This window comes from Mustela nivalis (genome assembly GCF_964662115.1).
Source record: "Mustela nivalis genome assembly, chromosome: 7".
Taxonomy (NCBI): domain Eukaryota; kingdom Metazoa; phylum Chordata; class Mammalia; order Carnivora; family Mustelidae; genus Mustela; species Mustela nivalis.
In genome coordinates this window covers 57,543,399-57,562,487 of record NC_139026.1, presented here as the reverse complement: position 1 = coordinate 57,562,487, position 19,089 = coordinate 57,543,399, and the positions used below count along the sequence as shown (strand labels likewise).

Here is a 19,089-nt window from a genome sequence, read left to right as displayed (position 1 = left end):
AGAAATAAAATCTCTTGCTACTAGGGGTTAAGTGGCTGAAGTATTTTATAAATAAACAGAAATATATGTTGCCTGAAAACTCTAAGATCTATAAGTGAGAAGGAAAGAATTGGGGAATAAAAGGGAGACCTACATGTCTGGGAAGGTGGACATGTTTGTTGTCAAAGACTCAAAGAACCTTTTCAGTATCTTCCTGGGAATGTGACTTTGTGCTCTCCATGTTGGCATGTATCTTTTTTTTTTTTAAAATTTTTAAGATTTATTTATTTATTTGAGAGAGAGTATATGTGTGCACAAGCAGGAGGGGCAGAGGGAGAGGCAGATAAAATCTCAAGCAGATTCTGTGTTGAGCACAGAGCCTGATGCGAAGCTCGATTTCATGACCCTGAGATCATGACCTGAGTGGAAACCCAGAGTTGGATGCTTGACTGACAGCTCCACCCAGGCACCCTGGCAAGTATCATAGAATTCTATTATGGCATTGTTCTTACTCAACTTTGAGCTATTTTTTTAAGCTATCTGAAGAATTGTACCTATTACTTACTACTTCTTAATTCATTGTTATTCTGTAAGTTCAAACATGAGCTTACAATGTGACTGCAATGTTAATGCATGCTTCGGTTAATTACATTATTGGGGGTAGTTAGGGTAACCGTTTTCAACCAATAAGAGATAACTGACCTAAGTTAATGAATGCAAATATGGTCTCTGCTAAAACACTCCATTACTGTATTTTTATTGTTTTATATAAATGACAAATATTGATATGATTATGAGTAACAGTTTTTACAAATAGTTTCCCAAGGTCTTTAAGTATTGATAGAAGCACTCAAACTTGCAGAAAATAAGCCATCTGTAGTAAATAACCAGTGTGATCTGAAGACTCTCATGTGCCAGAATATTTATTATATTAAAAATTCTGGGGGTGGTTAGGTGGCTCAGTTGGTTAAGGAACCTGACTCTTGATTTCAGCTCAGGTCATGATCTCAGACTTGCAAGATTAAGCCCCGAGTTGGGCTCCCTGCTCAGCTTAGTCTGCTTGAGAATCTCTCTCTCCATCTCCCCCTCCCCCCTGCTCATGCTCATTCTCTCTAAATAAATAAACAAAATCTTTAAAAAAATAAAAATTAGAATTGTGAATATCCAAGTACCTTCATTTCTAGAAAGTCTGTAGCACAAGGGAACACTGCTTCCTCTGTGCCCTTGTAGCGTGTTGTTCACCGACTGTCTCTCCCAGGGTCTGTCAGTTGCTTCTGTGCTCCTTGCTACACAGTCCTTCCCCCTACCCCTGCCCCCCCTACAAGAGCTGAGCACAGGTAATAGGACACACTGTGGTGCTCAATAAGTGTTTCATGAATTGGGTTGAAACAAAATACCTTTGCTGTGTTGCCCCCACAATTTTACTTAATGATTCAATGAGGAGTTTGATACTAGACTCGGGAAGTGGAACTGGTGGATGGATAGGAAGATACAAAGGGCAGGGAATTTAGGGGAAATACCCATTTAGACAAGTGGTGTTTCTGGTTCTCATTTCCTGGTTGCAGGCCGTTTTTATTTCTTCCTACTTCTGAGTGACAACAATCCATTCCATAGCTATTTGTTCTCCCTCATCTTCTGTCTTTCATGTTTGGGATGTAGAGGGAACAGACATTCCATTTTTTATTTTGGCTCTCCCTCATGCCCGCAAAACACCACTGTGATGTTGGACAGAGTTGTATCATCTAGGCATTTGGGAACCTAAATGAACAGCTTTTGAATAATTTCTACTCAGCTCTTGTGAGGGCAATGTGGTTAACTTTAGGAATCCCACGTTCACTTTGTATCATGGGAGCTAAAGACTTTATTGCTTTATGACAGAGGAATGTTTGCTGAGATAACTAACGGTTTGGTGAAGTCAGGAGGCTTCCAAGATGTTTGGTGATTGAGAGTGGGAAAGGAAAAAACAAATCCCAAACCAACTTTTCCTATCTAAACAGACTTAAAGGGAAACTGGGAAGAAACAAATGTATGTGGGAGAGTGACACTGAATAAATTCAGTGCTGAAATATTAAGCTGCTACTATTCAACAGCTGTGTAGAAACCTGATTCCTGGAAGACGGTCACTTTTTTTTCTTTCAAACTCATTCATTGATTGAATTTTACATAGAACGTAAAATTCTACCACATGTTTTCAATAACTTAATGCCAAAAGTGTATGTTTAAGTGTATGTCTTCATGATTTGTGTACAACCTTTATGTTCTGCTTAGATTTTGCAGAATTCCCAAAGATTCCAAATTCTCATAGCCTTAGGCTGTGGGACAAGGACAGGACTGAATTATGAAACTCCACAACCATGCAGATGGAATTCTCCTACCTTTTCAATTGTTGTGCTAATTCTAAGACTTAAATTAGGGGACGATTCACTTTTAAACATGTAAATAAAGTTTTTGCCAGCCATTTGGACATCAGGACTTTATGGAAAGAGCTAGTGTGTGTGCCTGTTATCGTGAACATTTGAGGTGATGTTTAGGGTGTCATCTTGTCATTGCAAAAGATTTTTTGAGTCATTGATAACACACATAGACAAATAGCAAATAGGCATACACAGTCATGCACATCTGTTAATTTTCTCTTTTAGTTTTATCAGTTAGGGAAGGTTCAAAATCTTAATGACTGCAAGAAGTTAAGATGCGTACGTCCTTCATGGTTATGAGATCTTGGAAAGCCGGACAGACAGGAATTCATTGCGAAGGGAAATATGAAAAGAGGCAATGGAAGAAGCCTGGGATTTACAATGACTAAAAACAAACCAACAAAACCACCCTGAAACAACCCACAATACTCTAATTGTCCCCAACTTCTCAAGTGCTACTTACTTTTTCATGAGCTAACTGGATATCATCCCCAACTCTTAAAAAGGCGTTTAGAGTTATATCATTCTCTGAATAAAATATGCAATAACCACAAGGAAGCTGAGCAGTTTAAACTAAATGTTGCTTCATGGTTAAAATGACAACTGTGGCAGGTTTCGAGCAGGCAGATGGATACTTCAGCAGAGCAGGAGGTGACTATGGCGTTAATAAAAAAAGTAGTAACAATGAATCCAGATAGAGCTGGTCCGAAAGAAATGGTTTTCTCTGATCAGGAAACCCAAGCTGAGATGAGGGTAGCCAGAAATCCTGGCAGAACACCATCTTAAGACTAAGCCACCTCGGGCACTGGTGACCGGTTCCGGTTTTGCTATTACCCTGGGAGAAGATTCGAGCAACACGATGAGAGAGAAAGCGTCTCCTGATATCCACACGGACCACTCATCAGGAGGATTTAAAAAAATTAACGGGAACATCTATTCCCACAAAGTCGGCAGTTTAGAGAAGAAATCAGGGTGTGTGTGAGGAAGGAGGTGGGTGGGTGGCTCTGTTTTGAGTGGTTGTTAACAGACGAGGTGAAATATGAAGTAGACGCATCTGGAGGAGGTTTAAAAATGACTATCTAGGAAATGAAAGCAGGGGGAAACATCCACGTGTTACTAGAAGAAGAGAAAAGTCGCCAACAGTAGGGACCTCGGGTAGCTTTGGGAGTGCTAAGCTAGCTGTACCTGAAAAAAAAAAAACAAGGATCGTGTATTTTCCTTTTGTTATATCTGACCTAGCACAAGCCTTGGGCTGAAAACAGAGTTGATGTTTAGTGTATTCTCATTGGTTTCTATGTGTCTGCCTTACTGAAAGTGACAGAAAGCCTGGGGCTCCATGTTTTGCCTTCTCTTCTCACCTGGAGATAACCATTTACAGTCTCAAGACCATTCTTCTAAAAATGACTGAAGGGTTTTTTTTTTTAAACAAACAAACAAATAAACAAACAAAAAGACTCTAAGCAAAAACCAAACAAACACAACTACTGAAGGGCTCCCCCCCGCTAAGTTGGCTCTCATGCCAGTTGATCAGTACTATAAATAGACTGTGAAGGGGTTGTTGGAATTTGAAGATGTGTGCATCAGGGGGACCTATTAAGAAAGACATGCAAAAAAAGCACAGGCCTGATATAAGGGTAGAAACTATACTGTGGGAAAGTCAGAGAATTAAGCAGAAAAATTAATACAAGAGCATATGCATCTTTCTTGCTTGTGTTTGAACCGTTATCATGGAGGGTACTTTAAGGGTATTGGGTACAAGTATTCTGATGATAGGTAGAATACTTGAGAATGATTAATAGGTGTTGAGTGAAAAGTGATGCATATTTTGAAGGTCAGAATGGAATTTTGGCACTACTCGTACCTGAATACTATCTGATATCAAATACTTAAAATACCGTGTTGGCTATTGTAAAACCGTATACTCAAAACTGTTATTAAAACCAACTTGGAGTAACAGCGAATGAGTCCTCATTATCTAGGACATTCTTCTGATTCCATTACTTAGCACATCAGTGTCTACCATGTTTCAACACTTTCCTCTGTTCTCCAAAAAAAAAAAAAAAAAATTTTTTTTTTAAAACAAAACAAGCCCCCCCCCCCTGCTGGTATTAATCTCTTTTGTGAGGAAGTCCTTTTTGGTATTTCTTCCATTGCAACTTGAAATCCTAACCTTGCTGGCTGTGTTTATTCTGTCCTTGGAGGAGCTGAGGAACATTTGATCAACTGCCTTTTGGAATAAATAACTCTGTAGATTGCTTTTCATCTTTCACTCTCCCCCTGCTCTCCCCACTCAGGCGCCATTTTTCCAGTTCATGAGCTATTTTTTTTTTAAAGATTTTATTTATTTGACAGACAGAGATCACAAGTAGACAGAGAGGCAGGCAGAGAGGAAGAGGAGGAAGCAGACTACCTGCTGAGCAGAGAGCCCGATGTGGGACTCCATCCCGGAACCCGAGATCATAACCTGAGCCAAAGGCAGAGGCTTTAACTCACTGAGCCACCCAGGAGCCCCTCATGAGCTATTTTTATTGCTTTTTTCCTAAGTCCTTCTGGACTTGCCCATATATCTGGATCTGTCTGTACATAATTTAGTACCTAAACACCTTGGATACTTCAGGACAATGATTTTTGTTTTTGGTCAGGAAACTACTACCTTTTCTCCTGTGTGGCTCAGTAAAGGAAACAGTCCTTCTAGATATGTTAGTCCCAGATTTCCAAATTATTGTTATTAGATTTTATGCAAACTGAAAAGGATACTATTTGAGATTTGATTACTAAAATGATTTAAAAGTTAAGAAAAGGAGAATTTAAAGAAGCTGCTTTTTATGGAGAAAAGAATAAATTTTGCAGACTCTGGGGATTGGAACCTAGATTCTCTATATAGTGGTATGATGTTAAGATAATCTCCTTAAGCCTCTATTTCAATGTGTCTAGGATGGGGCTGTGCAGAGTTGTGGGGACAATTAAATAAGATACTTAAATAATGAAGCTTTGCACTCAGTTGCTCAATATTCATTGAGTTAGCATTACTATGAAAACACTTACACCGCAAACAAACAGTATTCTGCACTTCTCTACCTAAATGCATTTCTTCCGTTTTGGAAATACGAGGCTCTCTAACGGATGGAGATGGTAAGGAAAATGGAAAGCATCATTTACAAAGATGAGAAGCCAATGCATTGACCGAATGAAGAAACAAATGACTTGTAATAAATGGAAGAAAAGCTTGCCAAGAACATCCCAAGGAGAAAATTTTAATTGGAAAAACATTATAGTTAGTTAGCATGTTGGTACCAGAAACTCTTTTAATCCATTTCAACACATGATTAATAATTTTAGATGCAGCCCAAACACATCACATAATTAAAGAGAATTTTTCCTTTCGCTTTTACTTCTGGAGAGCTAACTTTATAGACTTTGTGTTACGTAAACAGTAAAAAAAAAAAAATCACTTACCAAGGATTAATATAAAATGCCAAAAGATAATCAGTCCAAAGACATGAGGGTAGCAGGGTTAAGAAAGCAAATATACTCCTACGCCTGTGAGCATTAATAGATATAACAGATGTAAAGATGAAAAAGTGGCAAGAGTTAGTAACATAAACTGTGAACAGATATCAGTAAATCACCTACCGGGATCAATTAAAATGACAAGCATCTTAATTACAATCAAATATTATTCCATCCGAAACGTGAGGGTTTACGTGCTCTCATATTGCCAACACCAGTTTTATTCACACACATCCATACGGTAATCAGATATATTCCTTTCAACTTATTTTGTGTCGATTAGTCTGCTATTAAGTGATTACATTTTACATTCAGTTTAATGAGGCTCTTAAATGCCTCATTAATTATCTCCAGTCTTATTCTTGGATATTATTATCTCTACCATGCTTGAACCTATTTTAAGGAACCATTATAGCATCATTTGATCACTAACAGCGGCTTGTGTGAGGAAAAATCTACCAAAGGTCAATTTCCACCTTTGCTGATTCTGGGAAAGACCTCAAGCTTCTGGGGCGCATTCTTATAAAGCTGCACTCTCAGGTGTGACTTTCTATATTACTTTTAGTTTAAGTCAATTCATCATCGCTGAAAAATAACCCTTAAAACAGAGCTATGGGAGGATGCTCAGGTATCATTGATTCAAGACAAGTAGCTCATGAACCTGCCTGGTCCGTAATATGACTAATATTGAGCTGAGTGAGAGCAAGAGTATTTCGTCATACTTTGTTTCTAATTCAGTCTACTGGTCTAAAAAGTGGGGTGTGAATGAAATTTCAGGTATTTAAACCATGTGCAAAATAGAGCATTCATTAATGTCGATTTTAAAATAGCCTATGTCTGAGTCTATAGCTACACTGGGAAGTAGGAGGAGAAATGCTGTCACTTTGTCACTTTAGTCACTACAAGTTTCCACTGAGAAATCTATTCTGTCAGTCAGAACAGGCTGGTGCTGGCAAAACTGTCTTTGCCAAGAGCAGGGGGAGAGTTTTGTAGATTTTCTAGAAAGGTCCTGAAGTGAATTCTCTTTTGCCTTAGCTCTCCCATAACTGGTGTCCCATATTCTATCCATTGGGACCGAGTGTGCAGTTAGTCAATACACAGACAGCTGCCCTGAGTCCCAGGTATGATTGGGTCAATTTCTAGATGTGCTGTTCTTCCCTGCTTTGTGACTGGGCCTTTTTAAAGGGCAAGCCGGACAAGGATCAGTGAATTAAGTTTCTTAATCTTGGCAAGACTATTAATATATTTGAAGAAACCTAGAAAGAACTGTTTACTAACTTTTCACCATTGTGGGGTTATGAGTTTTCCTTCTTCACAGTTGGATTAGTTGTAGTTAAATAGCAAAATTCCATTCAGGCTAAAATTTAAAAATAGTGCAACATATTGTCTTATTAAAAAGAATCCTATTTCAAGTAGACTTTCCACTGCTAGATATTCATTCAGGGAAGCAGAAGTTATATTCCAGTTAAAGCCCTCCCTTTTTCATGGATCTGTAAAGTTTCTAGTCTCACCTATCTATTTCTTGAAGATCACCATTTTGGAAGATTAGGAAAACAAGAATAAAAAAAAAAGACCATTTACCAAGGATTAACATGAAATGTATCCATTTAAATTAATGTGCTTTGCATGGTGGCTTGCAAAAGAAACCAACCTGATCATGTAAGCAGTGCTGGCTTTATATTAAATGGTGACTTCATTAACAGTTTTGTTGGGTACCCATTGGCAGTGCACAGCGGATAGGATTGTTAATTCTCACATATCAGTGTTAAGGTATAATATCAAGCAATTTAGTCTCCTAATAATGCTTTCTAAATTCTCCAGATACCTCCTCCTTGTAGGTCCTTAACACTCAAGCATGAGGAAAAAAATAAAATAAGGCCAGGTTTCCCCATGGGACTTTACTGCCTTTGCTCTTCATTTACCTGTAAGTCTAAGAGTCGAGAGCCCTGGACTGAATATGTCTCCTCGATTCTGAACAGAAGTGGGGGCTAATATTCTCAGGCACTGAAATGTCAGTTGGAAATAGAGATGCTTCCCTGTCTCCTGCTGCCTCGCTGGGGTCTGTTCTGTGCCTTTCTCACCACTTACTCCTTCAGTGTGACTCCTGTATTGAAGCCCTTCTTCGGCAAGGTTTGGGGCTATATCCATGCCTGTGTTAGTCCTTTGTTTAATATAGTGAATACCCAGCAGACTTAGACATTTTCTCTACCTCATAACATAGTAAACCTACACAAACTAATATATTCAGTGATGAAAATCTAACCTTGGAAGGTCCACTCTCTCCAAAGTTGTGAAAGCACAATCAGACAAAACCATGTAACCCTCCAAAAGAGTAAAATAAAGTCTGGAGCACACACACAGCATAGATAAGCTATCTAGAGGCTTGTTCCAAAGTGATGCTCACCAATTGTATGGAAGCTTTCCATCCCTCTCCAAAGATGCAAAATTGACAAAGGTTCCTGCTCCGCATTCCCTGTTCAAAAGGAACCACAACATCAAGGTTACTGCTTGACAGAGCACTCTTTTACCTTGACATAAAAGAAAGTCTCTACTGGCTTATCATCACAGCATTAAATTAAAAAATATAAACTGATATAAATTCCATGTGTTCCTCTTTTGCATGCAATGTAAAATAGAAAGATAAAAAAGTTTTTCATAAGGTTGCACATGCCCTAATCACATTATTTGAAGCCAAGAGGATTTGGTTTACAATCCTTTCCAAAGGGCACTCGTGATCCTAACATAAATCTTTGAACTATTTGGGGTATAATATTTTCCACAAAGCCTCCTAGCCTGTGGGTTTTCTGTTTTTAGCACATATTCTTTGTGGGGTTGATATTAAAGCATTTTGATTTCTTCTTTAAAATGGTGGTGGATCAAATTGGATTTTTTTTTTCCCTCCAAAATGTTCCCCTCATGTCAGGATGCCCATGAGATTAATCACTTGAGGTGAGGGTAGAAAGAGTGAGACATACTGAATCAGAGTGGCTCATGCAGAGCCTCTTATCCAAAAGGTTGCTTATTAATCTGTCAGTAGAAAATATTGTTAAAGTTTGTTTTTTTTCCAGAAGTGGAAGGCAAAGTTATACATATTCTCATGCCTTTTCACCTTTGGCTAATGTCAGGGATAAACAACACAGCTCACCAGCACTCCTGCATCTCATTTCCCCCCCTAGATGAAATTGATGGATTTACTCAGAATTGAAGCAGAGATTTTGACATTATTGACACATCTGCTAATCACTTTAACGATCTCCCTGTTCTTATTACCATGTTCTGAGAACCATTTTCTTCTTTGAAAAATGATGTTGTTATATCATGCTGTGTTAAAAATTACACATCAATTCATTTTCCTTTGTCAATTTCTCATATATAAGAATTATTTTACCCTGTAATTCAAAGGTTCTTATCTGGGGTTCAAGGATGGAATTTAGAGCTCCATGAACATAGCAGGGGAAAAGTACTTTTGTTTTCACAACCTCTAACTGATATTTAGCAATTCTTTTAATTACTAAAATAGGCAACAGGCCACAATAATACCGTCAGTACCGGTGAAATTGCTAACCACAGAAACTACAGATGTTTTTCTATAATGAACCTGCTGCAGATGTTGCAGTATTGTTCATAATCATCACTCTGATGAAATTATGAGAGGTATTAGACACCCTACTACATATTATCTAATATATTAATAAATGTAATGCATTTGTTTTTTAAATGCATTACATGCATTTTCATAGAATTAATTTCTTTTTAATTCTATGTATTTTATTTTTTGCACTTAAAAAGAAAACATTATTCTTGGAAGAGCGCTACAGGCTTAATCAGATTGCTGGAAAGGATCATGACACAAAAAATGTGAGGAATCTCTGCTCTAGTGGCCGGCTGGCCGAAGTAGAACCCCTTCTAATCATCTTGCTGCATGCACCAAGAGGGCTCCTGGAATGGTACCCGTCACCACACTTATTACCAGCCCTGCCACTATTTCTATTATGAGCTCACATTTGCTGCGTGCTTTCCAGTTACGGCGTCCTTGCTCCTCACCACCACCAATGTAGGGGCTATTCCCATCTCCTCTCCATAAACATTCTTCCCCCTGTTCCCAGGATCTTTGCTATACACTTTGTTACTTTATACACTTCGTTTGTTTTCCTTGAAATCCACTAGATGACTCTGGCCAGTCAGTCTCCTTTGCTCTTATCTTTTTTTTTTTTTTTTTTCCTCCCCGAAATCTTAGTATTACATTGTTCTGGTGCTTACTGCAAGGCCTTCTTCTTTCATCTCTGCACTTGCCCTCGGTCAAGGAGAATTTCATCTGGTCTATCGCTTTAATACCACTTACACGCTAACAACTCCCAAGCTTGTGTCTTCAGGGCAGTCTTCGCTCCTGAACAGCAGACTTTTATGTTCAGATGCCGACCCCACACCTGCACTTGCAGGCGTCTCAAACTTAACATTTCCCAGACGGAAGTCTTGTCGCTCCCACTGTAAGGGCCTGCCCCTCCCAGAGGAACTTGCCCTAACACCACAACTCTGGAATCCTCATCTGGAATCCTATTTCTGATGATGGCAACTCTATCCTTTCGGTCTTCTGTGACCCTTATTAATTTCCATTTCATGTGCGATCTGTGAGCAAATCCCCTTACCAAATGCCTCTATTTTCAAACTATACCCAGTATCTGATCATTTCTCTCCACATTCACGGCTGTGATCCTGGACTTAAGCATTACCATCTCTCGTCTGGGTTACTATAATGGCTGCCCCCATTAATACGCCTGCTTCGCCTCAATACAGACTGTTTTCTCATGGAAGCTGGCTCTTCTGCCCCAAGTCCTGCAGTGGCTTGACTCAGACTAACAGCGAGAGTTGTAGGCTCACAAGGCTCTGTGTAATTTGGCGTTGTCTCCTGCTGCTCCCCCCTTCATTTCCTCTACCTTAGCTGCACTAACCTTCCCACTACTTTGTGAACATGTTCCCGCCTCAGGGCGTTTCCACCGGCTCTTCCCTCTATTGGGCATACTGTTCTGCCAGAAAACACATGGCTACCTCCCTTATGTCCTTCACAAGTTTCCTCAAGTAAGTACCATCTTTTCAGTGAGACCTATCCAGCTCCCTGAGCTCCTGTCTGTATACTCCAGACATCTGTACTTCTAATTTCCCTTATCTGTTCTATTGCTTTTCTCTTCCTGTTGGCTCACAAACCACATAACCTTTTTACGTATTATCAGTGTAATTTATTGTCTACCTCCTCTGTTAGAATAGGAGCTCCATGAAGGCAGAAATTCTTGTCCATTTTATATACTCTCACATCGCAAGCATCTGGAAGAGGCTAACACATAGCAGGTGTCCTTTAATATGTATCAAAATAGCCATTAATATTTGTTCAGATTAATGGACGAAGTTTCAGTGACCTGCACAAGGTCACATAGATCGTAAATTAGGATCTGATCCCAAGGAGTGTAATTTCAGAGCTCTCTATATGAGCCCCAGTGTGGTACCACCTTCCTGCCTATCCTTCTAAGATTAGTTTAAATGCCAACAGTCATAAGCTTGATTTTTATATTCAGAACCAATCTCTTTTCTCTATGTTCAGAGAATTCCATTTTTAAAAAAAGATTTTATTTACTTATTTGACAGAGAGAGACACAGCAAGAGAGGGAACACAAGCGGAGGAAGCAGCAGAGGGAGAAGCAGGTTTCCTACTGAGCAGGGAGCCCAATGTAGGACTCTATTCCGGGACCCTGGGATCATGACCTTGAGCCGAAGGCAGACGCTTAACTGACAAAGCCACCCTGATGCCCCAGGGAATCCCATTTTTATCTCCTTTTTGGGGTAGGTCAGTTTATACCTTTAAATATATTTCTTTATGTACATATCTCCAGCCATGTTCTCAATTTCCTAGTAGACAGCTTGGATGTCTGATTTTTATTTAGTTATGCCACATAAGACACTGATTAGATCATTACTGGATTGATAAGTTTATTTATCAATAAATAAACTTATAGAACTCTGAGAAAGAAAAAGGAAGTTGATAGACAATTCAGCAGGCTAACACTGGGTAAATATAAATTTGAACCAAATTTCCCAAACCCAACAGTATTTGAGGCAACAATTTTTAAGAGAATTGATGGATTTTTCTGATAATATAGGGGACCACTGAAAATACTTGAGAATGTGCTTTGATAAGAAATGTACCGGTGGCCAAAGGAATAGGGAATCTCTAAAATCATAAATCAAAAGTCTTTTCTAGCTGCAAGAAAAATGAAAACTGTTTGAACTCTGAGTAGTAGGAACAAAACTAATAGGGGAACTCCAATGGACCTAATCATAAAGTCTACAAATGTTTTCTGATAAAACCGCTTTGGCAGAACTGATGAAGAGAGGGGCTTTTTTTCCTTTCTTGTGGTTTCTTCATATATTCACTCTTCTTATGAATCTGAGTAGCCAGAGATCTTTTTTTTTTTTTTTTCAAAGTATGTTTGAAAGTATCCAAATGTCATTAGTGGATCTCTTTGCATGGGTCTCTTAAAATCACAAGACTGAGAGTGAGAGGTCTGGATTGGTGTAAACAATCCTTTGCTTTGTCATTTCCATGATTATGTTTTCTAAAATAACTTTTAAAAGTCTACTTTGAAAACACAAAACAGACACTGAAAACCAAAATCAAACTTACCGCTATACAACTAAATATTAAAGTATTTTAAATTACACATTAAAATATTTTAATATTATTAAAATAATTTTAAATGACATTTATAAATTAAATTATGAGCTAAAATACCTGAAAGCCCTGCTGTACAATTTTGGTCTGCAAAAGCAGATCTGTAAGATAAATTAAAATATTTTAAAGCCCTTGTGTAAAACAATCAACCAAACTGACCTTACCTGGCCATCTGGAGATGCTTTTTCCTCAGAATGATAAGGGTCACGAGCAGCAGTCCAATTAACAGAGTGCTGAGGATGGCCAACACTGAGATGACTACCACATTAGGGTTCATCTCTGTAACTGAAGAGAAAAGCCATGCATTTTCATTATAACTTCCATTACACAAAACTAACCCAACCACTCATCATTTTCCATTGATTTTTAACACCACTGAACATAGAATGATGACAACAGTGACGGTGATAGTTTCCCACGCCGACAATGACCTCCTCGCGGTCAAATACAACCTCGTCAAGTAGGTTGACAAATGGTGTTCAGACGCCTGGCAGGATTGTGTTTATCCCAAAGCATTACATCCCGAATGTTCTTATCCCGGAGAACTGTGCAATGTGAATAGTGCTTGGACCATAGTTTAAATTCCTTTGAAACTCAAAAAAAAAAAAAAAAAATCTAGAGGTCATTACCATGTACTATGACTGTTTAGGGTTTTCAGAAGTTTAGAGAGTGGCAGGTTTTCATTTTATGCCTATGACTTTAAAGTCAGAAAGCACAACTGTATATTACGCTTACAACGAATAATGTATATGAAAAAGGCATTAGCAAGCTACCATCTGCCACAGCACTTAACACATCGCTAGAAGCAGGCATTCTGATGATCTGTAACCATATGTTGAGAGGTTTTCCATCTGCACAACTCAAGAGATTAAGCCTATTAATAAGGCATAGGGTCCTTAAGAACAGGGCTATGTCCTTTCCCTCTACTTACATGGAGGCTGTTATGGCACATGCACATCCGAAGTGGGAATATATTTCAAATGTTTTCATAAAACTCTTAACTGGAGAAGGACCAGAACAGGGGAGAATGACACCATCCTTTGCACTGACCATAAAATCACAGAACTGGGAGCGCATTCAGTTCCTACGTCTCTGTGGGTTTGCCACTTCCCATTTGGGCCAGCATGACTCCCACTCCTGGGCAGAGTAACTGAACAGAAGGAACATTAGACTCATGGTCAGGAGACCTTTTTCAAGTTCATTTGACTACTAGCTGACATTCGGAGAAGCTATTTTATCTGTCTCCCCGGGCTTCATTTTCCTCACTCGTAAATAAGTTGAATAATACACCTATTTCACCGGGTTGCTGTAGCCATGACAAGGAATAGTGAACAGGAAAGGCTACTTGGAATGGTGTCCAAGCACACAGAAGTGAGAGACTATTAATATCCTTTGTGAGTCCATTTTTGGTTCCCTTTTCCGGAAAAATAAAAATTTAAAACAGAAGACAAACAGAAGGTGACTCTCATCATCACTGAGTAGAAACACACACGATGAATGCGACAGAAATGGAAATGCAGCCAGTGAAGGGATCACGTGACACTGAGAGTGGTACTATGACACAGGTGTCTTCGAGGGAGATCTCGGACTGCTGAGTCAGCCTCCAACAACAAGGCAGTGACACATATAACTCAGAAGGAAAAAAAAAAAAAAGGAAGCACCATTTTTCTAGAGTTTTCATTATTTCTAATTCCACAATACCAACATCCCTCCCCCGCCCCCCCCCGATATTTGGCTTGATTGGGAACTTGCCCGTTTTTTCCCAAGAATTTAGCAATGTCATCACTGGACCAGGAATGACCGAGGGCCCAGGAGACCACAGGAGAGCCCGAATGGATCAGGATACTGTGGCCACCGCTGGGGAGGATGATGAGGCCTGTGGAGTGGACGGGAGCAGCTCTCAGCCACACGGTGGATATTAGGGCTTTCAGCGCTTCATTTCTGTGTGTCAATACAGCTCAACAAGGGATATATATTTTGATTGCAGTTTTGCAGACGGGAAAGCAGAGGTTCCTAAATGGTCAATATCTTTCCCTCAGTCACACAGGGAGCGAGTGCAGTGATGGGCTCCCTGTCCCCAGAGCCTGAATGTTTCAACAGAACATGGTTCTAATAAAAGGATAGACTATCTATATTTGAAAAGACAATGGAAGGAAAATCTAGAAAGATAGAACTTCCAAAGACACCAAATTCCACGAACACAAGTAATTACCCATTGTTGAGACGGCTATGAATGTGGGGACACTGGGGCTGTTGTGACTGAAGCTGGTGACACTACAGTTATAGGCAGTGGCGGGAAGGAGGCTGGAGATGGTCACAACGTGGGAGGAAACAGCAATTGGTTCCTGGAGATGCAGAACATAAGATGAGTGTCATATTATCGTCATCTGTTTTGTGTTTTTTTAGTCTGTTCTTCAGAGTTGAATGGGTAATACATAACAGAGTAAAGCGTTTAAAAGATGCAAAAGGACAGCAGTGAAAAGTAAGTTTCCTTCTTTCCCTACTTTCTATCTACCCAGTTCTCCTCCACGGAAGGTGCCGTTGTTGTCAGGTTTTTTTTTTTTTTTTTTTTTTTTTTTCCTTTCCATCTATATTTTATGGATGTGAAAACACAAGATAGATCTAAGCAAAACCTAAGTGATAACATGGTTTGCATGTTTTACCTTGGTTATTGGTATATTTTGGTGCTCTTCCCACATCAACACAGATAAAGCTGATTTATTCTTCTCAAGGGGTGTTCAGAAATTCACTGAAAAGACCTACTTTATTTAACCGGTGCCCTCCTGAAGAATGTCTCAGTTGTCTCTGATTTTTTGCTATTACAAACCATGCTACAGCAGACAAATTTTAAATTATGAGAACAAACATATATGCACACACACATGCTTAATACACATATGTGTGTATGCATGTGCACACATACAGATTCATACACAAACCTGTGTGTGTGTGTGTGTGTGTGTGTATGCATATGCATGGATGTACATACAGATGTGGGTATTCATTTTGCCCCCAGCCAAATGATGGGCCCAAAAGTTGAATATTTTTCAAAATTTTGAAATCTACTGATAGATTGTCTTCTTTTAAATTTTTCATTTTTGAAGATTTTATTTATTTATTTGAGAGAGGGAAAGAGAGAGAGCATGATGGGTATGGGGAGAGGCAGAGGAAGAGGGAGAAGCAGACTCACTGCTGAGCAGAGAGCCTGATGCAGGACTCGATCCCAGGACCCTGGGGTATGACCTGAGCCCAAGGCAGACACTTATCTGACTAAGCCACCCAGGTGTCCCAACAAATTCTCTTCTATAGGCATTTTCCAAGTTATCCTGCTGCGTGTGATGCTGTGTGACAACATCTCTTCTCCTACACTCCTTCCAATCTAATATATCTGTAAACTCTGAGTTTTTCCAATCCAATTAGAGGAAATTCTACCTCATTGTAGATTCATTTTGCATTTCTTTTATTGTGAGTGAACTTGATCATCTTTCCATATGTTTAAGTGTCTTTAGTGTTTATTTCCTATGAAATATTTGTTTTGGGTTATTTGTCTGTATTTTTTTCTATTTTTAGTTGCTCTTTGTATATTAAGGACACTATCCCCTGTGTCTGCATTCCCAGCTTTTAAACAGCATCCGCCAAAGTCACGGCAACTTTGTGTTCTCAAAAACATTTAATATTAACATATTCTTGAGTAGAACAAATTGTTAATTTGATGGGCCAATTGTTAGACCAGTGACAACTACCACAGTACAATATAAAAATATGAGCCAGCATAACATTCTTTTCCCAAACAGAGATCTGAAACACTCCTGCCTAAAGAGATGAGAGCCATCAGAACTTATTTCCAATTCCACCTCTTTTACTCATCTATAAAAGAACGATTCTAAGGAAAGACTTTTGCTAGCAAGACTCTGTTATAGTAAGTAGCTGCATAATCATTATTTTCTTAAAGGGAGGCATTACTGTAGCTGCAGAGAAGAAAATCCGCTACTGGCAAAGCAGTTATTTGCAAAAAAGGGTTCTTAGAATAGAAAAAAAAAAAAAAAAAGAGCTCTTCAGTACAGATCAAAAAAGAGATGTTTGTACAAGAGAATATCAAAAGAGGAAAGAAATCAAAGCAAATTATCTTAACGCTCATATGAAAAGATTTCTACTCCCAGAAATCCTTTCTTCTTTTCAATCTCATGAACTGCATTATTTAAAAAGCATCAATTATTCATGTTCACAGAATTAGTCTGTACACTGCGTTTTGTGATATCCCTCACTAAACTTGACCTTTCCCTTCCATGTCTGGCTATAAAATACTTTTTTTTTTTTTTCCTGTGGTTTTGTTACCCTTGGAGCTACTGGTTCTTCTCTCTCCTTCCCTTCGGTTTGACCTGGTGAATAACTCAGCAGTCATTCTATCTATTTGCGATTCTAACTCTTTAACAATCACCTCTCTCAGCCTTCATTTTCTCAAGCAAAATTGTCCTCCTTACTAACTAGAAGCAGTCCCTTCTTTAAATTCTCTTACTAGAATGGACCTCTCTTTGGCACCTGCATTTTAACTTAATTATTTCTAGACTGATGTAATATCCATAACTACATGAAAACAATTTTAAAGTATTGACTCTACCATTTGTATTGCACATAGTGCCTTTCACATAACTGGCAATGAGTTCATATTTGTTAAATTATATTTTATACGGCAGTGTCTATCCCTTTGATCAATTTATTGGCAATAGGAAAAATAAACCCCTTTCAGTTTTCAGTATGACCCAGGGCAACTAAGGATGAGGGACAAAAGATACATGCAGAGATGAAAATCAATATTGCAATTTGGCAAATTGGTTCTAATTTTTAAGGCTTGCCCTAAGCTGACTGTTAATTTCTATCACTGAAACACAAAAAAACAGATGAAATTTTGTTTTCATTTTCTATAGTTTCAACAAATATAAGACTTTAATTTACTCAGATAATTAGCCTTAATCAAAATGAACTCAGACAAGGACAATCAAAAAGCACAGTACCTGGAGTTTTGTTTCTTGACTTGAGCCAACTTGTTGACAGAAGACTTCAAAGAAATCAGCTACTCCCTCTTCCACCCACAGCAAAGTCACTGAAGTCTGGGTTTTATTCACGGCAAACAGTGATTTCGGAGGAGCTGGTTCTGAGCAAAGGCAGAGTTTTAAAAAAAATTTCATTTAATTTAATACATTCTTCCTTCTTTCACCAATTGGCAGGATAAAACAGGCAAAAAAAAAAAAAGTCCCAAATACAGGTAGTTAAGAAATGTTATGTTATTGTTATTGTAACAATAACATGATTTATTATAATATTGAAATGTTATTTCGAGTTATTGTAACATCGAAATGTTACATTATTGTTTTTGAAATATGTCCCAACACAGTCATCATCTAACTTGGAAGGCAGAATAATTTGCCTTTTTCTCCCCCTTCCATTTTATACTTCCCTTTTTAGAACACTTCTGTTTTCTACTTCAGCTTTATTATATCCATAATCTATTAATAGTTTTGGTGTCATCTGCACTGGAGGTAAGCACTGCCTTGGTAATAAAGAACTTTCTGCAGGAGAAACAAAAATCTATACTTGAATGGCTGAAAAAAATGAATGAAAGTGGTTTGCTCCCATCTAACGGAGACATTCAGTCTGGTACTTAGCCAAAAGCCTGTCTTCCTTTTCTGGAGACTATTTGGAATAATTCAATCCAAGGAATGGCTTCTTGAAAATGTAGTCGAAATTAAGAGGGGGGTAAAGCGAAGTAGATAGGACTTTTTTTTTTTTTTAAGAAGAGGATTAATGGAAGGGGACTGGATGGTTAATAAAATGTTAGAGGACTGATTTCTTTATCTTCTTCTTTTAGACATTTAATCTTGATCTATAAATTAATCCATTAGTCAAGCAAACTGTGCCCCTTCGTACTCATTTCCAGTAAGTGAGTCACGGGATTTGTTGGCTCGAGACCAAACCCCTGCCGGTTCTCCAGTTTTAGGAAGTGGTCTTGTGTCTTGTTCCCCCATACCTGAATCTCTCCTACTCTCCTCTCTGTGCCCTGTCATTTGGGTGTTGTCTTTCTCTTGAATTCCTCTAGTGCTCAAAGCGTTATGCCTGAACTTCACCAGATGCTTCAGCCAGAGTCCTTGCTACCCTCTGTCAGTATGTTCTTGTTTGGACATACTATGGCTAGCTGTTGGGTTCACAGAACATCATACGCTGCCCATGTGCGTGCCCTGTCAGGCAACTATGCACGCTGTGTGTCTGTTACTTGGTTTCCTTTTAATTATTTGTCCCATGCTTCCAAGTCAGTTCCTTAGCTCCTGGATATCAGCAGTGCTTGAAGAAGCCCTTGGAGGCCACTCCACTCCTTTGACATGTCCGTGATCTCTGCGTGGGAAGGTCTGGACCTTCTTTCTAGAATATCATCATCGTGGCCCTATTCAGAAGCACGTAGTATGTCAAACC

At 38.8% G+C, this 19,089-nt stretch overlaps 1 protein-coding gene across 4 annotated transcripts in view; it reads right to left on the bottom strand.

Moving 5' to 3' along the window:
- Positions 1-19,089, bottom strand: part of PTPRO (protein tyrosine phosphatase receptor type O) — a 247,364-nt gene that overhangs the window by 31,372 nt on the left and 196,903 nt on the right. For 2 of the 4 annotated variants that reach the window (XM_082742368.1, XM_082742370.1), the window contains 5 exons: positions 17,637-17,776; positions 14,837-14,969; positions 12,789-12,909; positions 8,308-8,376; positions 5,850-5,933 (listed from right to left, as the gene is read on the bottom strand). In XM_082742368.1, the coding sequence (XP_082598494.1) occupies positions 5,850-5,933; positions 8,308-8,376; positions 12,789-12,909; positions 14,837-14,969; positions 17,637-17,776 (547 nt within the window). Of the gene's footprint in view, positions 1-5,849; positions 5,934-8,307; positions 8,377-12,788; positions 12,910-14,836; positions 14,970-17,636; positions 18,089-19,089 lie in introns of those variants that run through there. The other 2 variants (XM_082742369.1, XM_082742371.1) reach the window with 2 other exon arrangements.